Source organism: Boleophthalmus pectinirostris, unplaced genomic scaffold (assembly GCF_026225935.1).
Source record: "Boleophthalmus pectinirostris isolate CB_2022bp ecotype Guang Dong unplaced genomic scaffold, ASM2622593v1 HiC_scaffold_3, whole genome shotgun sequence".
Taxonomy (NCBI): domain Eukaryota; kingdom Metazoa; phylum Chordata; class Actinopteri; order Gobiiformes; family Gobiidae; genus Boleophthalmus; species Boleophthalmus pectinirostris.
This window is the reverse complement of record NW_026571299.1, coordinates 34,900,977-34,913,420: the sequence shown is the minus strand read 5'-3', so window position 1 is coordinate 34,913,420 and position 12,444 is coordinate 34,900,977. Positions and strand designations below refer to the sequence as shown.

General features: G+C 40.9%; 2 protein-coding genes across 3 annotated transcripts; both read left to right on the top strand.

Moving 5' to 3' along the window:
* Positions 1-311: 311 nt before the first annotated feature.
* Positions 312-7,144, top strand: cdkn1a (cyclin-dependent kinase inhibitor 1A). Of its 2 annotated transcripts, none has more exons than XM_020934099.2 (3): positions 312-3,024; positions 5,211-5,646; positions 5,828-7,144. In XM_020934099.2, exons 2-3 carry the CDS (start codon positions 5,220-5,222, stop codon positions 5,881-5,883), a joined length of 483 nt encoding a protein of 160 aa, XP_020789758.1. In that variant the 5' UTR covers positions 312-3,024; positions 5,211-5,219; the 3' UTR covers positions 5,884-7,144. The 2 variants fall into 2 exon arrangements, with proteins under 2 accessions (XP_020789758.1, XP_020789757.1); XM_020934098.2 differs by lacking the exon at positions 312-3,024 and adding an exon at positions 3,060-5,030.
* A 491-nt stretch (positions 7,145-7,635) lies between these two features.
* tmcc2 (transmembrane and coiled-coil domain family 2) lies at positions 7,636-12,266 on the top strand. The gene is given in 5 exon segments (XM_020934272.2): positions 7,636-9,785; positions 9,787-9,838; positions 10,300-10,916; positions 10,991-11,126; positions 11,350-12,266. Coding segments are annotated over 5 exon segments (1,479 nt in total). The 5' UTR covers positions 7,636-9,411; the 3' UTR covers positions 11,650-12,266.
* Positions 12,267-12,444: the final 178 nt, after the last annotated feature.

Sequence of the window (12,444 nt, the reverse complement as noted above, 5' to 3'; positions counted from 1 at the left end):
TGGGCAGGTTCATACATTCAAGTTTTGAACAACATCAGGCTAATCACATTAATTTGATAGTGGGACATACACTATGGAAAGCTATCATTTATTTTTGACATTTATTAATACATGACCATTCAGTGTTTGGTTCTAGCATGCTTTCCTGGGCAAACCGAATCATTTGGTAGCTAGGGGCTTCTTGTATATATCACGAATGTTATGTAAGCAGTACCTAGAAGTTGACCCTTTCATCAAATTAGTTGTAATTTACCGCCCAACCATCTCGTGTTTTTTTTTTTTTTAATTGCAATTGCTATGCTACTTACTTTTAATATTCTGTTATGAACTACGTTATGTCCTGATCGTATTCAGACGTTTTAGAAGTTTTAGACCACATATGTTTTGGTCATATCACTGAAGAGTTGAAATCTGATTATCATTCGATCATTGCAGCTAAAATATTAGAACTGTAATGTAAATGGTAAAAGCAACTGCTTTCTTTCGGAGCGTGTCCATTCACCCACTCACTGTGGGTGCAGTTTGCATGTTCTTAAAGTAATTTTAAAGGTCTAGAAATCAGATATAATCAGATTTTGGGGTGACAGTACAAGAGATTTTATTACCTTTGCTAAATCTATGGTGCTAAAATGTTTGTTCCCTTCCCTGGAGTATTTATCATCCCACCAGACTATCGCATTGCCCAATTGCGTGTCTCGGTCACTCCCATTGACTGTATAACCCACGGTCGTCTGTTTCACGCTACAAGTACACGTGAATATTAGCGGCACAAGAGCGAAACACGGCGCTCTCAAATCCGCGCGCGCTTTTCCTTTCACCTAATGTCCCGCCTGCGTGTGACGTCAGCGCACAGATGATTCCTTGGGTGCATCCCATTTTTATATTCACTTTCCTCCTCACATCTCAAATTCTCAATTTCGCAGCATTAAATCGCGCCCCGTAGTACCGAAGACCAATGAGAAAAAGCCAGACTCCCTCTTTAATAACCTTCTCTCCTCAAGAGTTGGATTTTCAGTTGAGGATCTGAGAAAGGAGGAGAAGGGAGGAGGAGTGAGCAGAGTTGCGATACACCCATAGTCTCCATGGTTACGGTCCACACGCGTTAACAGAACACGCTGCGAACACGCGGGAAATCCACTCAACAGCAGTGGTGTTTCCACTCACTGTTATGTAACAGGAACCCGCTCCTTTCACGGAATACCGCCCACAGAACGCAGAAAACTCAATTTATCTCTCAAGCTAAATTTAGTGTGAGTGTGTTAGGGACAAGGCCTATTCAATCTAGTAGCCTATGAGTAGTCAACAGATTTTGAAGGTGAGCCTCATATTCATGGCTTTCAGCTTCCTGTTATAATGTAACATTTTGATGAATTCCCTTTCAAAAGATATAATATTTTAGAAAGTGTTGTTAAATTATTGTACATTGTTAATTGCTATGGTAAGGGTCCTAAACGTTATCTTTCTGAGAGTCATGTAGCCAGTGTGTCAATATGCCATGTCATTGTCCAAATACTGGACTTGCCCTTGTTCTGTACCCCCTAATTTATTAGATTTTGTATGTGTGTATGAAAACCACGTTATATGACATCAGGCCTGTCTCCAGGGTCCATGGTGTATCCTGGCTGCAGCCAGTGATCACCTTAGTCCCAATCTGCCAGTGATCGGACAGACTTCTTGCATTCCTGATGTGGAATGAAGCGGTAAAATTAAGATGACACTAGTAAAATAATCCCTTCAAGTAGGCTACACCATGTCCTGTAATACACTGGTTCACTGGCTGATTACAGAATGGGGTTCAGCAAGACACCTGGTGCGCCCCAGAAACATAGTGTTCATATAAGAATATATTCTATGTGCAAAGAGTCCATTTGCACAAACAGATAAAATGTTTCAACCCTTCTGAAGTATGCAAATACATCCCTAAGTTATTTGTGGATACACTCATTTTAATATAGCACTTCGAAAATAATGAAACGCTATGGTAAACCAGCAAGATAGTTTAATTTAATGTCTGTACTTTATGTACTTATAGATGCTGCTGGTTCAAAGGACATGAATGTTATGCAATGACAGGTACAGACAGTTGCATAAAAAACAACACACAGTGGTGGCCTTGGTACTTCTTGAATAATCAACTGAGAGGTCTTTAGAGTACTTTAAATGCCAAATGAGCTGCATTTATTTACTGCACAAAACAGGTCACTCATTTTAATGGATATGAAAAAATATAGGCATGTAGATAGGTGTGCATGCTTTGACAGAAATATAGGTTATTTTTGTTTTCATCAAAAGTGTTTGCCAGGCATCAAAGTTTAAAGTTAGCGTTCATCACTCATGGTAAGTTATAGCCTAACACAGTAAATGTGGATAAATCATTCGTTTTAGCATTCTCCCTGACTTGTTGTTAACGTTTGTTAGTTGGGTAAACGTCAAGGATTCAGCACCATGCAGTTACTGATGAAACACATAACATACTGGCCTATTTCAAGTAGTTAGAATGTTTTAAGTTATTGCCTGTAGAAGCCTCTACAGACCATTATATTAGACACATATGAGCAAAATACGAATATTGATGTGTCACGTCTTCCTCGCCCCGCCCGTCCCGTCCTGGCCCAGTCCCATGGCCCAGTCCCGTGCAGTGGAAAGTTGCACATGCGCAGTGAGCTGTGTCCTGAACTGGAATTTCCTCAGTTCCACGAGAAAGCCAATTTTTCACGTGTTCTCGTGTGTTTACCGGACTAATTCCACGTGTGAGCCGGAAAACTCCGCCTCTACACGGGGGAAGAAGTGTTCACACCCACCGAAGTTCATAAAAGTTTATCCGTCCAATCTGAGAGAAAACTTGGAGAAAATATCAAGAAGCCTCCTCGTCGCAACCTTTACGCACCGTTGTAGGAGCTCGGTTCAGTTGAATTACAACAACCTCGGGCGTCTTCTTCCTCCTGTTTTGACTCGTGAATCAAAGGGATAAACTCTTTTCAATTCAACATTATTACATTTTTTCACGTTGAAAGAACTTGACATGTAAGTAGAACTTGAAATAACTGTTCTGTCTTCATTGAACCTGCTTCGTTATGCTGTTTGTGACTGTTCGTGGCGTTATTGCGTTCTTTTCAAAGTGATGGACCTGTGTAATAAATACTAGGCTACAATGTACTATAAGGGTTGGTAACATTTATAATCTAAATTCGAGACTACATTATTTTTCCTTTTTCTTAGTGTGGACTACATACCTGTCACGTTTAAGGAGACCGTTTGAACTATAATATTTTTGACATTTTACGCTATTGATTTCTTAGACCTTTGCTCATATACTTCGTATGTAATCTCTAAACGTTGTTGTTTTTCTGTGTGCCCTGATATGATGGTGGACGTTTGCCAGTCCCCAGTGACAGCCCAGTCTGGTTTGGGATACACGAGTTGTACGCTCACGTGTAGGTTATAGTAAACGGGGCAGGGTGTGAGTTGGACAGGGGAGGCTCAGTGCCGGTTCCTCAGTTGCAATTCGTGCCTCAGCGATCTCCCGCCACAGCGCTGAGCACGCCCCGGTTTGGATTGGCACGCCCCTTCCTGTCTGACGCGTACCTATCACGTGCCTTGAGTGAGGGAAAGTGACTCATTGATTTTCCGAAATGAGTTCCTCTACCGAAATGGGAAGTCACTCATAATTAAAAATAAGTGGGCATTTTTTTTAAATTAATAGATGTATTAAGATTATGACAATTAAAGACTCTGATTGATGTTTGATTTTCAGCTCGAAGAATACCCTTACCCCCACTGAGAGCCTATAGTTGCTGGGAGTGGTACTTCACTACCCCAATAAGAATAAGAGGAAATATTGAATGAACAAGGGATGATAATGTGACAAATGTTGAGTGCAAGAAGCCAGCAAAAACAAAACAAAATAAAAAAAAAAAACTATTACAAACATTACAAAAAAATAAAATTTGTGAAATGTAACATATTTACCAGGACTGTCCCAAGCTTTAGCAAGTAGGCTATTCTGCTGGCATTTTTGGAGGCAAATCTCTGATATGGGTATAAATAAAACAAATAAATAGTTATATTTGTCTGTGGACATCACCTAGGGGCAACACCTTATGTAACAGGGTGGGGAGGATCAGCCACTTGACTACTATCCTCACTATTGTACTGTATTGCCTGTTATCTGTTTGCAAATTAACTTGTATGTGTTAAGTATGGACATGACCAATACCTTTTTTATAATATATAATATTATATAATATTTAATAGTATAAAAAGAAAAATGGGGGATGTCTTTAAAAAATCTTATGCTTTACAGTTGTTTTCTAATGGAAAATTCTAAGTCAAATAAATAAAATACACAGAACACCTATATTAGATGCAAAATTAGAAAATAAATAAATAAAGTAAACGGCTACATCTGTCAGTTAGAGCACTGAAATGTCATGATTCATGACTGACATGAATGAGGTGAGTCCCAGAAGGAGTTTACGAAATTACCATGTTTCTACATGACTAAAGGCAAGTGTGCTGCTTGCGCGTCAGGTGAACTCAGAGGTTTTTTGAGGATATGGTGTTGTTTTTAATTATGCTCCTTTGTACAAGTTAATTCCTCCTTTTTTAAATTTATAATTCATCAGGATCTCTGTGCCTTCAGAAAAGATAAACCTGTTTCATTTTTGTGATTTATTAGAGCTAACCCAAATTACTCATTATCTAGTTATTTCATGAGAATAATTTTAATTATCTTAACAGTTGTATGTTAAAAAAGGAGAAAAAAGAAAAGAAAAACTTTGTCTTGCCACTGCAGTGTTTTCTAATTTGACTTTAGTTGGGTGGAGGCAGAGCCTGGTGTGATACTGCCACCTGGTGGTGAGTGTAGAGGCGGCAGCAGTGTTTTGCCCTCACATGTCTGTGTGAGAATATGTCCAGGCATGTACCACTGAGTCAGCTTACTCAGAGGCAGACTTATAAAGGCCAGGCCTTCTGTATTTGTCTCAGTATGCGTATGTCAAACTGTTGCTACTTTAGGAGCTAGTCCAATGGTAAGTATAATTACATTTATTCTGTAATTGAAACGACTACATTCTTCTTATTTTTCTTCAGTATGATTAAAAAAGGGTTACATAAACTGGCCACCAGCAGAGTGTTTTCATCTCAGCGGGATGTTCTTTATGTTGAGTGATGCGGAAGCTTTGAGAATAATCTTTTCATCTTTTTTGCAGTGTAAAAACATGGCTGCTCACAAGCGCATCCTGGGAGCCCTGGGAAACGGGACGACTCGGAGAAATCTCTTTGGGCCTGTGGACAGAGACCAGCTGCAGGTGGAGTACCAGGCTGCCCTGCGCAAAGACCTGGAGGAGGCCTCCATCCGCTGGGGCTTTGATTTCATCCGGGACAAGCCCTTGAACAGCAGTGATTTCCAATGGGAGGGCATCCCAGGCACTAAGGTGCCACTGCTGTACCGCTCATGTATGTTGGAACAAGCAGAGGGGAACAGCATAGCAGCAGCAGTTTCCCACAAGGTGGAGTCACCTCAGAGTGACAAGGAAAACATCCCACAATCCCCAGAGAGATGTTCACTGGACCTGAAGAAGTTAGAACGAACGCCAGAGCGAGGAGAGTTTACAGGTCTCAAGAGGAAACAAACTAACATTACAGGTACATTACTAATTGTAATTAATGACAGGTTCTTGGTAATCCAATAGTACTGTTAGACCTATAGAAATAAATATTCTGAAAATGGTACTGCAGGAAAAGTGTACTTCATAGATGTTTTTTTTCTGTAACAATGAGGGCTTGTAAATTCAATATTAATCATAATTCCCTTTTTACATTGCAGATTTCTATCAAGCCAAAAGGCGAGTTGTTGGAAAACCACGGAAGTCTGGAGAGTGATGCTTTATGACTGTTTAATGTGGCGCTACCAAAACTGAACAAAACACATTACACTCAAGAACTACACTGACTGCTCTGTAGCTGATACAAGAAGATGGAGGAGGCTGCGTTCTCTGTAAATGTACAATGGAAAGGACCTCTGGCTACATTTAGCTGTCATTAGTATGAGGTTAATTAGGGTACTGCTTTCTCTCTAAGCAGGGTCTTGTTTTCCCAGTGGTAAGAAGGGGACATTTAAGCGCAGAGGATTAGCAGTAATCTCTCTGAATCAGTGGATTTATACTCGTTTGGATCAAGGGTAGGCTATCAAGAGTTGACCGACATTTCCTACTGAGTACAGCCTTGAATACTGGATCATGGATCATCCTTCAGAAAAAATATGAAACAAAACTTTACTGAACACACTTGAAAGCAAAATTGGGACCATTTTGCTGCTAATTTCTATGTTTTTTTTAAATACAAGTACTTGATTTTTTTATACAACAATGTTCAGTTTTTGTACTCATAAGAAGGATTGTAATCTACTGTACATGATCTTGCTTTGCTTTCTTGATCAACAGAAGTGCCATCTTGTTAGGAATGTCCATTGTATTTTAGACCTTCATCAGTACTCCTTCAACACCCTAACTTGTATTGCATAGAGTAATGTTGCCCGAGATTCCTTCAAACACTAAAATATATCTTAGTTTGTTATATAGCCATACTGTCTCACACATTTATTATTTAGGCTCAAACAGCTCTGTAGCATTTCCAGTATTGCAGCATTGCACATACATGGCGAACAGCTGGAGTGCAAATTATGTACCCCTGTAAAATAATACTGTAGTGGCTTTTATAGTTGAAGCCTGATATTTGACAATCAAAACAGTGTTGACAGAAGAATGATTTACTAAGCTACAATAAAGCCAAGTGCTTTATTCTTTAAGAAGGAAAGTGCAATTTTGAAATCCTGTCATTATCTGCCTCTAAATAAAAAGTATATATTTATGTCTGCAAATTCTGAGGGTTATCTATCTGGGTGTTGAATAGGAAAACTTCTATTTCTTACCTTATGGTTTTGAATCATTCCCCAGTTTTAAGAAATAACCATAGAACTACCCCAAAACAGAATTGCACTTCTGTTAATAAATGCATATGCACAGGAGCTAAAAGTTTTATTTTAGGAACAAATGTTTATTTATTGAAAAATGTTCTATATATATGTAATTTTAGATATATGGTTGACAGTTGTAAATTCAATAAAATGTTACATAAAAATGTATGTGTTAAATTGTTATTATTCATAAGCCTATTATTTTCTTTCCCTCAAAATAGCTATAATGCCGGTATTAATTTGAACCTGAAAAAACGTTTGATAAGGTTTAGTATTGATTTTTTAAATAGTTTATTGTGTGATGATTGGGCCTTATTTATCCGTTTTCATATAGAAATAGATTAAGTAAATTATACCATAATGTGTATATTATATCTCGAATCATCAGGATTAACAATTACATGCTTGGTGAATATTAAACGCTTATCCTCTCTTTTGCTCCATAGGCACACGGGATCAAAGGCCCATAGCGGCACTGCTCTCTCCTCCCGGTGACTCCCCTGGCACCTGTGCGCATGCGCCCGAGCTCTCCCATCCCCCGCCTGTTCCCTCCATCATCTGTCCCTCGGCTCCAGCAGCATCCGTAACAGCCGGGCACATAGCGGCTGCACCACCGTGAGAGGGAGGGGGGAGGGACAGGGGAGCGAAGGTAAGGCAGAGATATAGATCCATTAACGGAGAGAGGGAGTGGGTGCAGTTATCAATACCATTAACAATGAAGCTTTAGGATACAAAGAGTTGATAGGGAGCCAAAACGACTCGGGCTGGAGAGAGTTGAGGAGGGGCACCTCAGTTTTCGGGGGAGGCGGGAGGAGGAGGATGGGCCTCGAGCACAGACTTGCAATGGCACTTCAAATATTGGATTAAAGCAGTATGGTAACGTTTCTAATTTGATTTATAGCTGTGCAGCTTATTCCTCATCATGTCCACGTCCATCCCATCTCACAGTCTGTCTGCGTGTGTTGTGCTCCACGGGCAGATCCTGCTTTTCGCGCTACAGACATTTGTCATCTCCATCTTTGCCCCGTATATCCCGCACTAACCACTAATATTTTTTGTTAACTTACAAATAACTCCCCATTTCATTGTCCACTTTCAGCTGAACGCCGTTGTGCCGTTATTTGTGTTGTGTTTTGATTGAAGCATATTCTTTGGTACACTCTGCACCCATGTTTCCATTGCACACGCGCATCATGTTCTGCAAATTCCTCATAACAGCGACTGCAGTCGTCTGTTATTCTCAATTACGCATCTATTTTTAGTAGCCTCTGGCAAATTGTAACCGATTTACAACAAGCACTGAGAGCTTTTGAGTCCATTTAACAAGGCCTGTACAACCGGAGTTTCAAATGCGTCCTGTTATTATGACACCAGAGCAGTTCTATTTAGTGCCATGACCCATGTGTCTGGTGCCACTCGTGTTTTCAGGCTCCGATTACACTGTTTTGACGTCAGTCTGAAGGGTCATTAACGACCCCACCATCTGCCGAGCTACAGAGACTCCGGGCCCCTGGACGAGGGAATCCCTGCGTGGATCAATGATAGGCCCGTGTTGGCCGGGTGTCTCATTGTTTAAAAGGATTACACGAGCATCATATTGTCTTTGAGAGAGATAGGTCAGACAGATCTAGGTTGCTGTCACATTGATGTAGTTTGCACAATAGATGCTATAATAAGCATTGTCACCATCTTTGTGTACACCACAGGGAGCTCTGTAGCCTCAATTTGCTGATTTCAACAGATCGTTCTGCATGCTCAGTATCATCGTGTTCTATTTGTGCAGCATGGAGCTATTATTATCACCATAGTCATAATGTTGTTGCCATAGAGTCAAAATAGGAGATCCTCCTCCAGTGACCCAGATTTGTAGAGTTGTTGAAAATAAAGTAAGTGTAAATAAATTCATCTCTATGGTGCACTGCTCCCAAGAGAAAACACAGGTTGTATCAAAGGCTGTTTTTTTCAGTTTTGTTCTTCTTGATACTTACCCTCTCTTTGCCATAAGATGCCCCAGAAGTAAATATATCTGCCCTTATCCTATGAATTAGCCTACATTGTGCATCAGTGCACTCTCATTGCTGTGTTAAGACACTGTTGTTTGTAACTGTTTTCCTGATTCAGTCACACATGTTCTTGTGGATACTGATACGGATTCTACAGCAGTGGTTGTCAAACCAAATCTAAATTCCCTCCTACAGAAATATTTGACCTTCTGGGATGTCACCATATCTAAAGCAGGTCAAGTACTACAAGATTGCTTGCTTATTTTCATTTTAAATAAGGACTACCCTGAAAGGAGACAAACATGTGGATTAAATTGACTCTTAAGATAACTTGAACTGTATAGTAATTCACATATCTGTTCTTGAAGATGTGCTTTAATGAGATATAGGGACAGTTTCATAATAATTAAATATTAACTGATACAATATTTAATGCTGCTTTTTTATTATACACTATCTTGTACCCTCTCTCCCAAGCTGGACAAGAGTGAGGTGTCCACGCTAGGCCTACCCTCTGCCCCAAGTCATGGAGGCTCTGACACCAACATCAGCGCAGATGGAGCAGCAGCCGCGTCCGGAGCTAGCGGGGGTGAACTTCCAGGGGAACCACAAAGAACCAGGCTCGCTCTCGAACATCTCCAGCAGAAGATCCTCAAAGTCACAGAACAAATCCGAGTGGAGCAGGAGGCTCGTGATGACAATGTGGCTGAGTACCTAAAACTAGCTCACAACGCAGACAAGCAACAGGCATCAAGGATCAAGCAAGTGTTTGAGAAGAAGAACCAAAAGTCTGCGCAGACCATTGCAGCTGCACAAGAAACTAGAGCATTATCACAAGAAGCTAAAGGAAATTGAACAGGTATGTGACAATTTGACAGTTTTGACACTGGACTCTTTTGCACTATTCAAAGACAAGGAACAGGGATTTGTAACAGGTGTAACTAGAGTAGTTAATCCATGGACAGTTTAATTAAACTGACTAAATCAAAACTCTAATTTGACAGAAGATATTCACTACATTTAAATAGTGACTTTAAATTGGCCATTAGAAGAATTAATTGATTTTGGTCTTACTGTGTGAAGCCCTGAAAACTGTATAATAATGTACATTTTTAATGCCACTGTTGCTGGGATAGGCTTTTGCAATCCTTATTGAGAATGTAAAGAATACATTATGTACACACATGAATTAAACATTCGTAGTTTTTTCATAAAATTAATTAGACCTTTTGTTATGTTGGATAAATGTAATCAACATAGTCCTAACACTTAAGGACCTCCTACTTGGTGTCATTCATGTTGTGTCTTTTATTACCACAGAATGGACCAGCCCGGCAGCCCAAGGACGTGCTCCGGGACATGCAGCAGGGATTGAAAGATGTGGGGGCCAATGTTCGTGCTGGAATAAGTGGTTTTGGCGGCGGAGTCGTTGAAGGGGTCAAAGGAGGGGTCTCTGCCCTCACTCACACTGCTGTCGTGTCAAAGCCTAGAGAGTTTGCCAGTCTGATCAGGAACAAATTTGGCAGCGCTGATAACATAGCTCACCTTAAAGACACACTTGAAGACGGGGTGGGTGGTCAGTCTGAGGACACCCCTACACCTCGAGCCCTAAGTGGGAGCGCTACATTAGTGTCCAGTCCCAAGTACGGCAGTGACGACGAGTGCTCTAGCGCCACCTCTGGGTCGGCAGCAGGTAGTAACTCTGGTGGGGCAGGAGGTGGAGTGGGCATTTTAGGAGCAGCCATGGGGAGCCCCAGACTGGACGGGCATCATCACCATCATCACCACATGCACAGCTCCTGGGAGTCTCTGCTGGAGGGACTGCAGGAGATAAAGGCAGGGCAGGCACACATGGAGGACACCATTGAAGACATGAAAGGGCAACTGCAGAGCGACTACTCATACATGACACAGTGCCTGCAGGAAGAGAGATACAGGTAACAGCACACACAGATAACCACACAATACTGTGCAGAATATAGAGATGAGATCAATAATCATGTGTCTTCAGGTATGAAAGACTGGAGGAGCAGCTCAATGACCTGACGGAGCTGCACCAGAATGAGATGACCAATCTCAAACAGGAACTTGCCAGCATGGAGGAGAAGGTGGCCTATCAGTCATACGAACGAGCCAGAGACATTCAGGTACAATGTTGTTTGCTGTGGGTCTTTCCCCATGTGTCTAGAGTATACAGGGAACTCACATCTCTCTTAACCAGTATAGGAAATCCTTGCATAGGAAAGTATGATATAGTTACTTGGATAAAGTTCAGTTAGGTACCTGCAGTTTCTAGGAAAGAAAGTACTCGTATGCTAGTCCACTGTGTAAGTAGCAATATCACATAATATATGTCTTGTGTACATGCAGGAGGCAGTGGAGTCTTGTCTGACCCGCATCACAAAGCTGGAGCTGCAGCAGCAGCAGCAGCAGGTAGTGCAGTTGGAGGGAGTGGAGAACGCCAATGCCCGAGCGCTCCTCGGGAAACTTATCAACGTGATCCTGGCTCTGATGGCTGTGCTCCTGGTCTTTGTCTCCACTTTGGCCAACTTCATCACTCCCCTGATGAAGACCCGTGCCCGTGTGGCGGCCACAGTGCTGCTCACAGTGCTACTCTTCGTCCTGTGGAAACAGTGGGATTTTGTGGAGCTGTGGCTGTTGCCAAGCTGAGCCAGTTAAGGCCAAAATAGAACAGAACCCATTTTACTGTCTTTTGAGCTGAGTCAAAGGATATCAGGGACAAATCAAGGCACTTGTGGACAAACCTTACACCAATGTTATTCAACACACCACAACACTTATTTTTTCATTAAGCATTAACCTACTGGATCGCCTGTTGTCACCAATATCATACAAATAAGTGATCATTTGGCTTCACTCAGACTAGGACCACTTGAACTGACTGAGCACTACCATCTGTTGTTGTTACCTCATGTCCAATATTCATCATGTATTTAGGAAGTAAAGGCTTTTTCTTGAATGTTATGTACTCATGCATGTCCAAATATGTGCATTTAAATGCATCTATACTGGCATGAGGCTATTATTTACTGATACTACTTTCAGAAACTGCCATTTGTCTGAAGTACAATTCAGATGTGTTCAATGTCAATCATGGTTTACACCTCTAGTGTTTTGAAGCAATGCTTTTAAATTTTTTTCTTTTGTCTTCAGGCCAAATGAACTGTTTTTTCACTACAGCGGTTTCTGTCTGTTAATGCTTGTCCATAAGTACTGTAGTAAAACAGCTTTTGTTCAACACAAGGTCATTTCAGCTGGCATGTTGTATTTACATTTATATACAGTTTTCAAAACATTGCTGTTTTATTAATGTAAAAATAAAATATTTCATATATTAGATTGAATTCTATCACAATTTCTTATTGTGCCAAATGTTTTACTGATTCTTAATTTTGCCACAGATCTGTTTTCAAAATTTTATCACTGTGGACTTTCCTGGCAATC

What these genes read in the sequence shown, in the direction of transcription:
- cdkn1a (XM_020934098.2), top strand. An exon ending in GAAACAAACTAACATTACAG is followed by an intron (nt 5,647 to 5,827) that starts GTACATTACTAA and finishes TTTACATTGCAG; the next exon opens with ATTTCTATCAAGCCAAAAGG.